Below are 12,170 nucleotides of genomic sequence, written 5' to 3' on the forward strand. Positions count from 1 at the left end.
ACTGGTGACCCCTTTCACATAGCAAGTCTCTGAGTGTGACCCCCCCTTATAAATTAAAAACACTTTTTACATATTTAACACCATTATAAACGCAGGAGGCAAAGCGGGGTTTGGGGTGGAAGTTGACAGCTCGTGACCCACCACGTAATAGCCTTGCGACCCCCTGAGGGGTCCCGACCACCAGTTTGCGAACCCCTGGTTTATCCTCTCACTTCTGTGGCATAATCCCTCCTGGTCAGGGCTGAGGGAAGTGGGGGTCAGCAATTTGGGGAGGAGCTGTGGCCCTGTCAGATCTGTTTGGGGATAAATAGAAGGCTTCAGTCTCCAGGGCTGCCAAGCCAGCATTGTTCACCAGCAATACATTATCAAACATTACAGTGAAACAAAAAATGAGACCAGGATGGATCCTGGTGCAATAAGCATGTTTGAAGGACCAGACTCAGCCCAGGGTCTATGCTGGAGCAGACCCTGAAAGGGATCCTAGTAGTACAAAAGTAGGCACAACCACCTGCCATTTGATAGGAAAGGGAAGGAGGGGCTGTAGAAAGTGTGAAGCCCGGAGCAGAGAAGTGGTCACAGAAAGAGCTGCTGGGTCTGGGAAGCAGGCTGGGTCCATTGTTCCCCTTGGCAGATTTTGGGCTCCTCCTAAATAGATTTTTAAAGTTTCCCTTCTAAGTGGCAGCTCCATGAAAAGGCAAACTCGATATTCTGCTTTACCTGGAGAGTAGTCCCCATTCTGGGCCACACGGGGCTTCACTGGACTAGCACGGTATATACTCTCCCCTGCCCTGGCTGAATTCCGACGGCTTTTGGTCCCCACAACCCTTGTTCTTTCAACCCCCCCTCCCCCCCCGCCAGTATGCACTGATTTTTAGGTTGTTGCCACCAAAGTCTATGGTGCTGGCTGCTGTCCTGTTAGTTTGCATGGAACGTCGCTGCTGGTGACACTCGTACGCCTTTTGATAAAGTAGCCGCCAAAGCGCCAGTCCCTCTGTGAGCCATGCTGCAGACCCACTTCGATCTGAGACATTCATTAGTGTCGTTTGCCAAAAGGTTTATGTAACAGATGTTACAAAGCAGAGAGAGAGAGAGAGAGACACACACACACAGAGCAATACTGGAAGAGCTGTTGGGGTGATGGAGGGAGGATATTCCGTGGGACTAAAGTAGCACAGAGGCACAGCTGCATCTGCTAAACAGCAACTAATGTCTCCGTGTGACCATGCTGTATTTTCAGCTTGTCATCATGGCTGGGACCGTTCTGCTCGCCTACTACTTCGAGTGCACTGACACTTTCCAGGTGCATATCCAGGGTTTCTTCTGTCAGGATGGAGATTTGATGAAGCCTTACCCAGGAACGGAGGACGAGAGCTTTATTTCACCTCTGGTGCTGTACTGCGTGCTGGCTTCGACCCCGACAGCTATTGTAAGTATAAAACCACTTTCATTCTTCAATGCTGATGCAGAAAAAGAAAATCCCTGTAATCCCTGATTTTCCTTTTCCCCTCTCTTCTTTTCAACTGTAGTTGATGTATGTTTCTGTTGTGGCAAAACAAAGAGAGCAGCCTCATAAAATCCACATCAGTTATCCACAGAGGTTCTGGTTAATTCTAATACTTAAAAAAAAGCAAGGTGAAGCTGCCTGCAGTTTAAGAATGTACAGTAACTAGCTCACTTGAATAGTTGGCTATGAATTGCATGGTTTCCAGAGAGGCCCCAAATGCAAAGATTATGTGTTCTTGGCAATAAAATAACCGTAATAAGATTTGCATCAGATCTGAAATGATACAGCCAGGACTATTTGCTGCTATTCTGAAAGGACGGCTGAGGGCTCAGATGAGAGGAAAGCTGCTTTATAACGGTTTCTAGTTATTGACAAGTGCAAATGTGCTTTATTTTTATGTGTGTTGCTCTCTCTCTCACACACATACAGTTAACTCTCTTCTTTACTTGTTTTTCTTTTATGATCCCACAAAACAATAAAAACAACCCCTGTGCTAAAGCTGTTTTCAAGTTGCAGGACCCCAAAAGCTCTAAACTGCTTCTTAAAGTCACTCTAACCTCAAAACATTGTGTTTCTTCTTTTTTTACACAAAAAATAACAAATATAATTAATAGCCAGCTTTGTTAATAATCTAGCTAAATGAATGCAATTTAAGTAGATATTATCCTTTTTGTGTGTCTTTTTTTTCTGCAAAGTTATTAACTCGTATATGTGGATCTTTAAGACGGGTGATTGCAGAAGTGTATGTCATTAAATTTCTTGGGGTTTCTTTTTAGTTTATTGCAATTTTGGGATCGTAATTGAACTAATAGCAGGCACAGACAATACAGAAAATAATCAGAAAAATAAGGGGAAGACTTTCAAAAGTGGCTAAGGGATTTAGGTGCCCAAGTCCTACTGAAAGCCAATGGGACTTTTATGTCTAATTCCCTTGGGCACTTTTGAAAATATTCCCTACTAGCAGTTGTATTTTCTGCATTAGCACTCCAAGCTCAATAGGTAATTTGACTTGGTCGAGTTCACTTAATGCTGCACCAATTTCAGGGTTTGCAAATGAAGGAGTTGCATTGAGACCAGGGAATATTGTCGCTTTACACCCATCCTTTCCCACCAAAATGCATTTTGTGCCATCTAGGGAAGTAGCTTTTGGAAAGCAGCGTTTGTACAGGGAGGTTTAATGCACTCCTCACTATAGATTTGATACTGCACAATTGAACTCAGTGGGAGACTTGTCTTTTGACTTCAGGGGAACAGGTTCTGGCATGAGATGGCCAAGTATTTGGTACAATGCTGCTCTCTGGGAACTTTTTCCCTTGAGAGTCTTCATGTGAGCAGGACAAAGTTGCTGTGGCATTTTAAATGTTGTTTCACTGGGGGAACATTTCCCCTCCACCCCAAAGGTCAGTGACAGAGCTTTCTTTCCTCAGGGCCCTCAGCTACCTTCCTTGGCCAAGAAAGGCTGAGTGGGGTTATCTTTGGAGTCCTTCAGAGCTGATCCTTCCTCAATCCCACACTAATGTGATGTGCTTCTGCTGCCAGGAGCTGATCAGTGCTGCCATTGTAGCATACATAGCCCTTGCCAGCCCAGGGAATGGAAGATCAGGCCTGGGAGTCCAACTCAGAGCTATTGGACCAGCCAGCTAAAGCCTTTTTTGTCTCATATTCAGTATATTCTGGTGTCTAGCACTAGGTTCTCTTTCCCAGCTAATCCCAAAACAAAGCATGTGCCGGGGGCTGTCTCATTTCTTCAAACTTGAATGTGTCAAAGTCAGACTCAGGACTCACAATTTGTCAGACCACTCTGTTTATTAGCAAAAGCGCTCTGCTAACATACCCAGAAAATGTGAGCCCCATACAAGGCTCAAACCACCTTATTTATACAGAGAAAAGGGCGCGAAATTAATAAGATTACAAAAGGAGCAGAACTGATCAATTTACCTGGGTCTAGACACATATCTCATGTCCTTATTAACTCTCATCAATCTCCTGTTAATGTCCCACCATCAGTTTAAGTGGACCCATTGTTCAATATCTTAATGTTCCTCTTCCTGACAACTTTATCTCAACATTCCTCATTCCTGCTTTAAAGGAACATACAGCATTTCATTAATTCATTCTACTTCTACAATATAATTCATTCTACTTTCACAAATGGTTTGATCTGAGTGGGTTCAATACATTTCTAAGACATCCACACCCATTTCTTTCCGGGCCACCATTTCCTACCCGCCCCCAGTACACTCAGGTGACAGGCCCGCCTTCCCACTCCCAGCAGCTCTTTCTATGCACGCCTTCCTCGCACACCAACCATTAGAAGCATCATCTCTAATCAAGTCTCAGCAACCCCTGCCATACTGTGGCATCTCTAAACTGTCACCCACATCCCTAACCTGCATGACTTGGTCATTGTGCATTGCACTGCCTACCAAATCACCCTGCAATACACATCCTTACTGATGCTTACAGCCCTGGCAGCTTTTGCAGCAGGGGGCGTGATTTGAAAGCCAGTGGAACCCACATGAGGTTCAACCAAATGAAAGGATCCTGTCTCTTCCATTTATGCTATGGCAATTGTATCCTCAAGAGAACAACCCCAAATCAGGTTTCCTTCTCAAACACCAAACTGCATCCCATTAAGAACTCCTCTGTGGCTCATTGAACAGACGATGTTCGAGGTAAAAGTTTTAGGTGTGCTGGGGTTGCTTCTCCCCTCAGTGTATCTGCCTAACTCTACTTCACATGAATGAGAGTCACAGGTGCGTATAGAGAGCCAGGGCCGGTGCTACCATTAAGGCAAACTAGGCGGTTGTCTAGGGCGCCAAGATTTGGGGGCATCAAAAAGCAGTGCCCCCAATTTTTTTTTTACAGCTTTCCTGGCCTGGGCTGCCGGCGGCGCGCTGACACGTGCAGCTCAGACTCCCTCTCCCAGCGCAGCGGCCGCTCCACTTCTCCCGCCTCCCAGGCTTGCGGCGCCAATCAGCTGTTTGGCGTCGCAAAGGCTGGGAGGGGAGGAGAATTAGAGCGGGGGCGGCATGCTCGGGGAGGAGGCGGAGCAGAGGTGAGCTGGGGTGGGGAGCTGCCACACGGCTCCCCGGGGGGGGGGAGCTGCCGCGGGGGGGAGTGGGGGGCGCCTCAGCAGGGGGAGGAGCTGCCGTGGTGGGGGGCGACTCAGGGCGGGGGAGAGGGCGGCAGGGAGCTGCCGCAGGGCTGGGTGGGCACAAGGTGGAAGTTTCGCCTAGGGCGCAAAACTTCCTTGCACCGGCCCTGTAGAGAGCCTACACTCATTGCAGGTTAATCCACAGCTTCACTCTCGGCACTCTGCTATCAAGAGTAATCATTGTCAGCCCACAGCCAGGCCTATGGAGAGTGCATTAAAATCAAGGGTAATGTCAGTCCTCTTTTATAGCAATGATCCTCACAAGTGAGATTATTGCTGCTGTTCTTACAAGATGATCTGCAGGATCATTTGATAAGAGCTGTCTGCACTGGGGGGAGGGGGAGGCTAGTAGACACTACCCCACTTCAGATTAACCCATAAACCATGAACAATGTGCTGCTTCAGGCTTACCAAATACACTGCATGCGCTTGTAAGCAGAGTCCAAGTCAGAGCAATGGGTCAGTTTGACTAAGAGGATTTATTACTGTGAATCTGATTTGCCCTTATTTTATCACAGTGCCAGCACCACATGGCATGAGGGAAATAACTATTAACCCAGCTTCTTGGCATCTCAAAGAAAAACAACTAGAGAGAGTTTGGTAAAACCACACGCCTACCCTAGTGCGTACACTGGCATACGGCAGCCGGGCATGCTTGGGTGCGGTCCCACATGCACATGTTTGAAAGTCCTAATTCTAGTGCAGCTTTGAAATGTTGCGGGATTTGAAGGGAGCGTGTTAGCGAATACGGAGCATCTTGTGGAAAGTTTGTTTTGTTTGGGGTTTCTTTTTGCAATCCAAGTTGGAATCAAACGGCTGTGACTACGGGTGGCAAAATGCATGCATGAATCTATGTGCCCCCAAGCAAATCAAACGCTTATCAGAAACACTCTTTTCATTTAGTAACATGCTGTGTGCTTTTAGCTATCTAGTACCTGCAACATGAATGAGACTCCCCTGCTTCTGCTCTCGTTGAAACTTGCTGTTGTGCAAGTTGAGCCATTAAGCTATTTTCCCTGCTGCACTGAATGTTTAATCACTAGGCCCGTGCGTGACAAACATCTTTTGATGTAATATCTGACGTAACCTTTTGCTGTCAGGAAGTCCCTGCAAGGGGAAGTGCTTGCCTCTGATTGGGTCACAGTTAAATAAATAAAAGGTACACACACCGGTCTCAAATCTCAGAAATGCATTTTTCACCCCAGTGTTCCATTGAGGATAGTTCAAAGGGTTTCATCTTGCTGTACTCAGTTGTCATTCGAGACTCTGAGTGCAGTGAAATTAACATCTTCTCTGTAAAGTAGCAGAAAAGTAGTGAATGAAATGGTAATTTGCACCCAAAGAAGGACAGAGTGGCTTTTTTCTATTCCAAAGAAACTGCTGGCATTTTTATTTCTGATTTAATAACTTGCCCTCCTCCGGATCATAAATCTTCACCTCTTGAGTCTTAACATTTCCTTTAGCTTTGGTGTAGAAGAATCGTTCCTGGAGTCATGTTAACAGGAATTGTGTTTATTTTACATGCTACCTGCAGTGCTAGATAGTTCCTGGCACAGTGAAAAGCTCAACAAGACAGCAGGGTTGCATCCTCATCTGGTGTAAATGGGGCCAGCTCCATTGACATCAGTGGCGCGACACTGATGAACAGCAGCCCGACCCCCCACTGCGCAATTTAGTTTTGCGGGGGGGGCCCATAGTGTGGGACCCTGGGCAATTGCCCTGCTTGACACTGCCTAACGCCAGCCCTGATTCTCGAGTAACACAGAGCACTGGGCTGGTGTAGCCGTTTTTGTTGTCAGAAGCGGGTTGCAGTGCAGTGAAGTTTGAGAACCACTGGGATAGATGTTAGGGAAAACTTTCTAACTAGAGTTCTGAACTAGGTAATAAAGTTCTGAAATGGGTTTCTAATGGAGGTTATGGAATATGCCCTTAGGCTTCTTGGCCACAAGGGCAAACTGCTGACTCATATCCAGCTTCTCATCCACTGTAATCCCCGGGTCCTTTTCTGCAGAATTGGCACTGAGCCAGTCCGTCCCCAGCCTGTAGCAGTGCATGGGATTCTTCCATCCTAAATGTACTTGTCCTTGTTGAACCTCATCAGATTTCTTTTGACCCAATCCTCCAATTTGTCTAGGTCACTCTGGAGCCTATTCTTACCCTCCAGCATATCTACCTCTCCCCCCAGCTTAGCATCATTCGCGAATTTACTGAGCGTGCAATCCATCCCATCATCCAGATCATTAATGAAGATGCTCAACAAAACTGCCCCAGGACCGACCCTTGGGGCACTCCGCTTGATACCAGCTGCCAACTAGACATCGAGCCGTTAATCACTATCCATTGAGTCAGCTTTCTATCCATTTTATAGTCCATGAATCCAATCCCTACTTCTTTAACTTGCTGGCAAGAATACTGTGGGAGACTGTATCAAAAGCTTTGCTAAAGTCAAGGTATATCATGTCCACTGCTTTCCCCATATCCACAGAGCCAGTTATCTCATCATAGAAGGCAATCAGGTTGGTCAGGCATGACTTGCCCTTGATAAATCCATGTTGACTGTTCCTGATCACCTTCCTCTCCAAGTGATTCAAAATGGATTCCTTGAGGACCTGCTCCATGATTTTTCCGGGGACTGAGGTGAGGCTGACTGGTTTGTAGTTCCCCGGATTCTCCTTCTTCCCTTTTTTAAAGATGGGCACTATATTTGCCTTTTTCCAGTTGTCCAGGACCTCCCCCTTCGCCACAAGTTTTCAAAGATAATGGCCAATGGCTCTGCAATCACATCAGCCACTTCCCTCTGCACCCTCGGATGCAGTGCATCCAGCCCCATGGACTTGTGTGTATCCAGCTTTTCTAAATAGTCCTTAACCTGTTCTTTCACCACTGAGGGCTGCTCACCTCCTCCCCATACTATGCTGCCCAGTGCAGCAGTGTGGGAGCTGACCTTGTCTGTGAAGACCAAGGCAAAAAAAAAAGCATTGAGTACTTCAGCTTTTTCCACATCATCTCTCATTAGGCTGCCTGCCCCATTCAGTAAGAGTCTCTTAGCTCTTGGTTCTTTTAGTTCAGGCAGTAGAGGCTCATGCTTTAAATTCTAAGGTCCCAGGTTTGATCCCCACTGCCATTGACCTAGCTAGGGACATCACGTTGCACATCTATAAATGTGGTATATACATAAAGTAGACTTCAGCACCCTCCATCCCTTGATGCATGAGACCTGAGTAGAAACAGGACAAAAAGATGGTTCAGGCCATTTTACTGCCCTTCAAAACTAATTTCCAAAATATGGGATTACTGTGATTGGGCGAAACTCTAGCCTATGCCAAATAATCATTACAGAATTCAAGGCTTCTACTTACACTGGCCTGTCCATTATGGTTTGACTGTTTGGACGGAGAACTTATTTCAAAAAGAGAAAGTTCTATGCTGAACTGAATTTGGGGTTGCAATAGGAAATTTTAAGCAGACAGGTGTTTTTTTTTAAACAAGTTTAAGTAGTGTCCTTAGCATTTTCCTATCATCTCTAGTTTTCTTGATGGGGAAAAAAGCAACCTTTGTGTGAATGGATTGCACAGGCCAAAAAGGATGAGGATGACATTTCCATGTAGGATTCGGTCAAGCCAATCTCTAAATCCAGTGATGATCAAATATGTACAAGGCAGGAAGAAACCATGTGCAGCTTTCCCACAACCCTTGAATCTGTTCCAGAATGATTGGAAATGTGCTCCTTTGAAATGTGTTTTCTCTCCTTCCTGACTTGGGTTGGTTTATTAGAACCGTATTATTATAGTGATTTATTTCTAAAAGAGAAGCCAGGAAAATCCTGCATCGTGTTGGCTGAGTCCTCCTCTGGCTGCTCGGCAACAGATGCTGAGGAAACCAAAAGGGAGTTAATTCAGCTCAGGGTTGTTTTACAGTAACATCCGCCCAGATTTTCAGGCAGAAATCCCTGAGCACTAGAGAACTCCAGTGCCAGCGCAAGTTGTGAGGGTAAAGTAGAGGGCTGACAATTCTCTGTGGAAAGGGGAAACGTGTGCCTGCAGCATCCGCTCCACACCGTCATCCTTGGTAGAAAAATCTGGCCCTTTTTTCTCTATGTGGTATTGTGTAATACAGAGCTTTCCAGTGTCTCTCATTTCACTCCCCAAGTTCTCTCTGTTCCACATAAATGTTGGTTCCTCTGACTTCCAGTGTTGGGAAATGATTTACACCAGAAATGCAGAACCATGAGGTTACTGAGACAGGAGGAAGGAATTCTCCAGCATTTCAGGTTTCCCTCATAAGCAATCTATGTCTCCTAGGGTTGCCAACTGTCTAGTCACACAAACACAAACACCCTTGCCCCGCCCCTTCCCTGAGAACCCACCCCTTGCCCCGCCCCTTCTCTGAGGCCCCGCCCCTTCTCTGAGGCCCCGCCCCTTCTCTGAGGCCCCGCCCCACTCCCTCCATCGCTTGCTCTCCCTCACCCTCACTCACTTTCACTGGGCTGGGGCAGGGGGTAGGGGTGTGGGCTCTGGGCTGGCGCCGAGGGGTTCGGAGTGTGGGAGGGGGCTCTGGGCTGCGCCTGGGGCACGAGGTTGGGATGCAGGAAGGGATGTGGGGTGAAAGCTCTGGGAGGGAGTTTGGGTGCTGGAAGGGGCTCAGGGCAGGGGTTGGGGTGTGGGAGGGGGTGAGGGGTGCGGGGTCCGGCCAGGCGGCACTTACCTTGGGCAGCTTCCGGGCGGCAGTGCAGTGGGGCTAAAGCAGGCTCCCTGCCTGCCCTGGCTCCACACTGCTCCAGGAAGTGGCTGGCGGCCCAGTGGCCCTGGTCGGGGGCAGGTGTCTCCACGCGCTGCTCACACCCCGAGCGCCGACTCCGTGGCTCCCATTGGCTGAGAACTGTGGCCAATGAGAGCTGCAGGGATGGAGCCTGCCTTACCCTACTGTGCCGCCATGGGAGCCGCCCAAGGTAAGCGGGGCCAGGGGGCTCTGCCCACTGCCCCCTCCACGTGCCGCTCCCAGAGTGGCCAGCATGTGCCTGCGGCCCCTGGGGGGGGCAAGGGGCGCTGCCCCTGCCTGCAGGCACCGCCCCCGCAGCTCCCATTGACCCCAGTTCCTGGCCAATGGGAGCTGCGGAGTCAGGGCTTGGGGTGCAGGCAGTGCACGGAGACCCCTGCCCCCCGCCCCACCCCCGCAGGAGTAGATATTAAGGGGTACATATTGTTGTCTAAACATTTTTAGGCAAAAAAATCACTTTTCAACCAAAACAAAAATGTTCATGGAAAATTGTAAGTTTGAACATTTTCCAGTTTTCCAACAAAAAACAAACTTTTTTTTTGAAAACTGATACTTTTTTTTTTCCCCAGTCAAAAACCCAAAATAATGCTTGCAGGAAATTTCAGGATAAATAAATGATATTTTCCACACACAAAAATTGCTGCTTTTCGACCAGGTCTGTTAAGGAGAGGAGAATCCAGGTCCAAAGAGACTTGCACAGCAAGCCAGTGACAGACGCATGTAAATAACTCATCTCTCCCAGTTCAGTCTCCTCTTCTAATCACCTGGGGCTTATCAAGTCCAGGTGTAAATGGCTGCGCAAGGAGCAAGACACTGGAAAATCGGCCTTGGTATCAGGCGCAGCATCTCAATAGAAAGACTCGTGTAATGCTCCAATAATTTTTTCCTGCAATAATTCTTTTCCATACTTGCCCTAAAATAGATTATGGATTTCTTTGTCACGGCCACTTTTATTTTCAAATAATTGTGTCATAAATGGAACACAAAGGGAAGAATTCAAATTTTGGTTCTGTTCTCATCTATGGGATCAATGGATCCCTGGGTAGATTTGCCCTGCAATGTTCAACTGACTGTCATACTTCATTTTCACGTGTAATTAAAGGTACAAGACTATAGACATACCTATTGAAGCTAAGCCGGGTCGTCCTGGGTGACAGTAAGGATGGGAGATCTCCAGAGAACAACTCAGGTGATGCACTGACTGGTATTGGGAACTGACTCTTCCCTCTCAATCAATACTGAATCTGAGTCCAGGCCTGAGACCTAATCCAGGATCAGACTCATGGTACTATTGTTGTTATTATTTATTTGTATTATTGTAGTGCCTAGTAGCCCGAGTCATAAACCAGGACCCCACTGTGCTAGGTGGAAGACAAAGATGCTGTCTTTTGGAGGGGATATAAAGGCCGGGTGCTGACCATTTGTACTCTCAAAATCCCATGCTATTTTTCACAAGAGCAGATGTGCAGTGTTATGGCAAATTCTGTGGGCCCTATGTTAAGAATTGATGAGATTGGTAAAGCACTTTGGTGTCCTTCTAGATGAAAAGGGCTATGTGAGTAGAAATCATCAGTCATGATTTCAGTACTTTTCATACTCATTGATAGTCTCATCATCTGGGTGTGAGTTGAGGGAGAATGGAGCTCCTCTTCTGAATGTATTTTAACAAAGATACACCTCTACCCCGATATAACGTGACCCGATATAACACGAATTCGGATATAACGTGGTAAAGCAGCGCTCCGGGGGGGGCGGGGCTGCGCACTCTGGTGGATCAAAGCAAGTTCGATATAACGCAGTTTCACCTATAACGCGGTAAGATTTTTTGGCTCCTGGGGACAGCATTATATTGAGGTAGAGGTGTATTAGCTTAATACACATAGGGAGAAAAAATAAGGAAACCGGTGCTTCCTCTTGTTCAGTGTTTGCTACCAGAGACTTGCTTATGGAATATCAAGTATCCTTGGATCTCGCAACAAAATTATAGGTAGCAGATACAAAAGCTGATTGATAGCTCTTTAAAAGTGCGAATTGTCTTATTCTTAAAAGCAACCATTGAGGAGATTTTCAAAACTGCCTAAGGGAATTAGGAATACAGATCCCAATGAAAGCCGGTGGAATTTGTGATGGGGCATTTACCCCACACAGGCTCTAAGAGGGTTAATGTGGGCCTAAGAGGCCAATTAACATACCAGGCTGGACCTGGAGGGAGAGCCAGGCTTAACTGAGGATGAAGCAGACCTGAGGAAGGACTAGGGTAAGAGTTTGAGCAGAGGGAAGGTGCAGGGAGAGAGTCTGCCGTCGCTCTCCCGGACTAGAAACAGTAGAGACACCCAGGAGACAGGAGGTAGGGCGTTCCCTCTCTCTGGGAAGGGCCTGGGGAAGGCCGACTGAAAAAACGCCACAGGGATGGAATGAATCCTATGATGGGCCCTGGAAAGGGGGCCAGGCTCAGAGAATCAGCCCTTCCAGCAGAGAAAGGAGCTGGGGGGGACTCAGCAGCCAGCCAGGGGACTGAGACTCAGAAGAGAGGCTGCGTTAAGCACCCGCTGCAGGGAAGCAACACAAGGGACTCGGAAGTCGGAAGTTACTCAGGGAAACAGCAGCAGCACATCTAAAGGAGCAGACCTAGCTGCTTAATACAGGGTCCCTGGGTCAGAACCCAGAGCAGGGGGTGGGCCTGGGTTTCCCTATCAGCCACAAGGAAGGGGTGTACAAGCCCAAGGTGGGAGC

At 47.5% G+C, this 12,170-nt stretch overlaps 1 protein-coding gene across 1 annotated transcript in view; it reads left to right on the forward strand.

Annotated features, from left to right (window-relative positions):
* The window catches only part of LOC113405362 (phospholipid phosphatase-related protein type 1), a 199,426-nt gene that overhangs the window by 149,298 nt on the left and 37,958 nt on the right, over positions 1-12,170 (forward strand). Inside the window, exon 3 of the mRNA XM_026646520.1 lies at positions 1,238-1,426. Within this exon, the coding sequence (XP_026502305.1) occupies positions 1,238-1,426 (189 nt within the window). The remainder of the gene's footprint in view (positions 1-1,237; positions 1,427-12,170) is intronic.

This window comes from Terrapene carolina, unplaced genomic scaffold (genome assembly GCF_002925995.2).
Source record: "Terrapene carolina triunguis isolate 2854851 unplaced genomic scaffold, T_m_triunguis-2.0 Scaffold35098, whole genome shotgun sequence".
NCBI lineage: Eukaryota > Metazoa > Chordata > Testudines > Emydidae > Terrapene > Terrapene triunguis.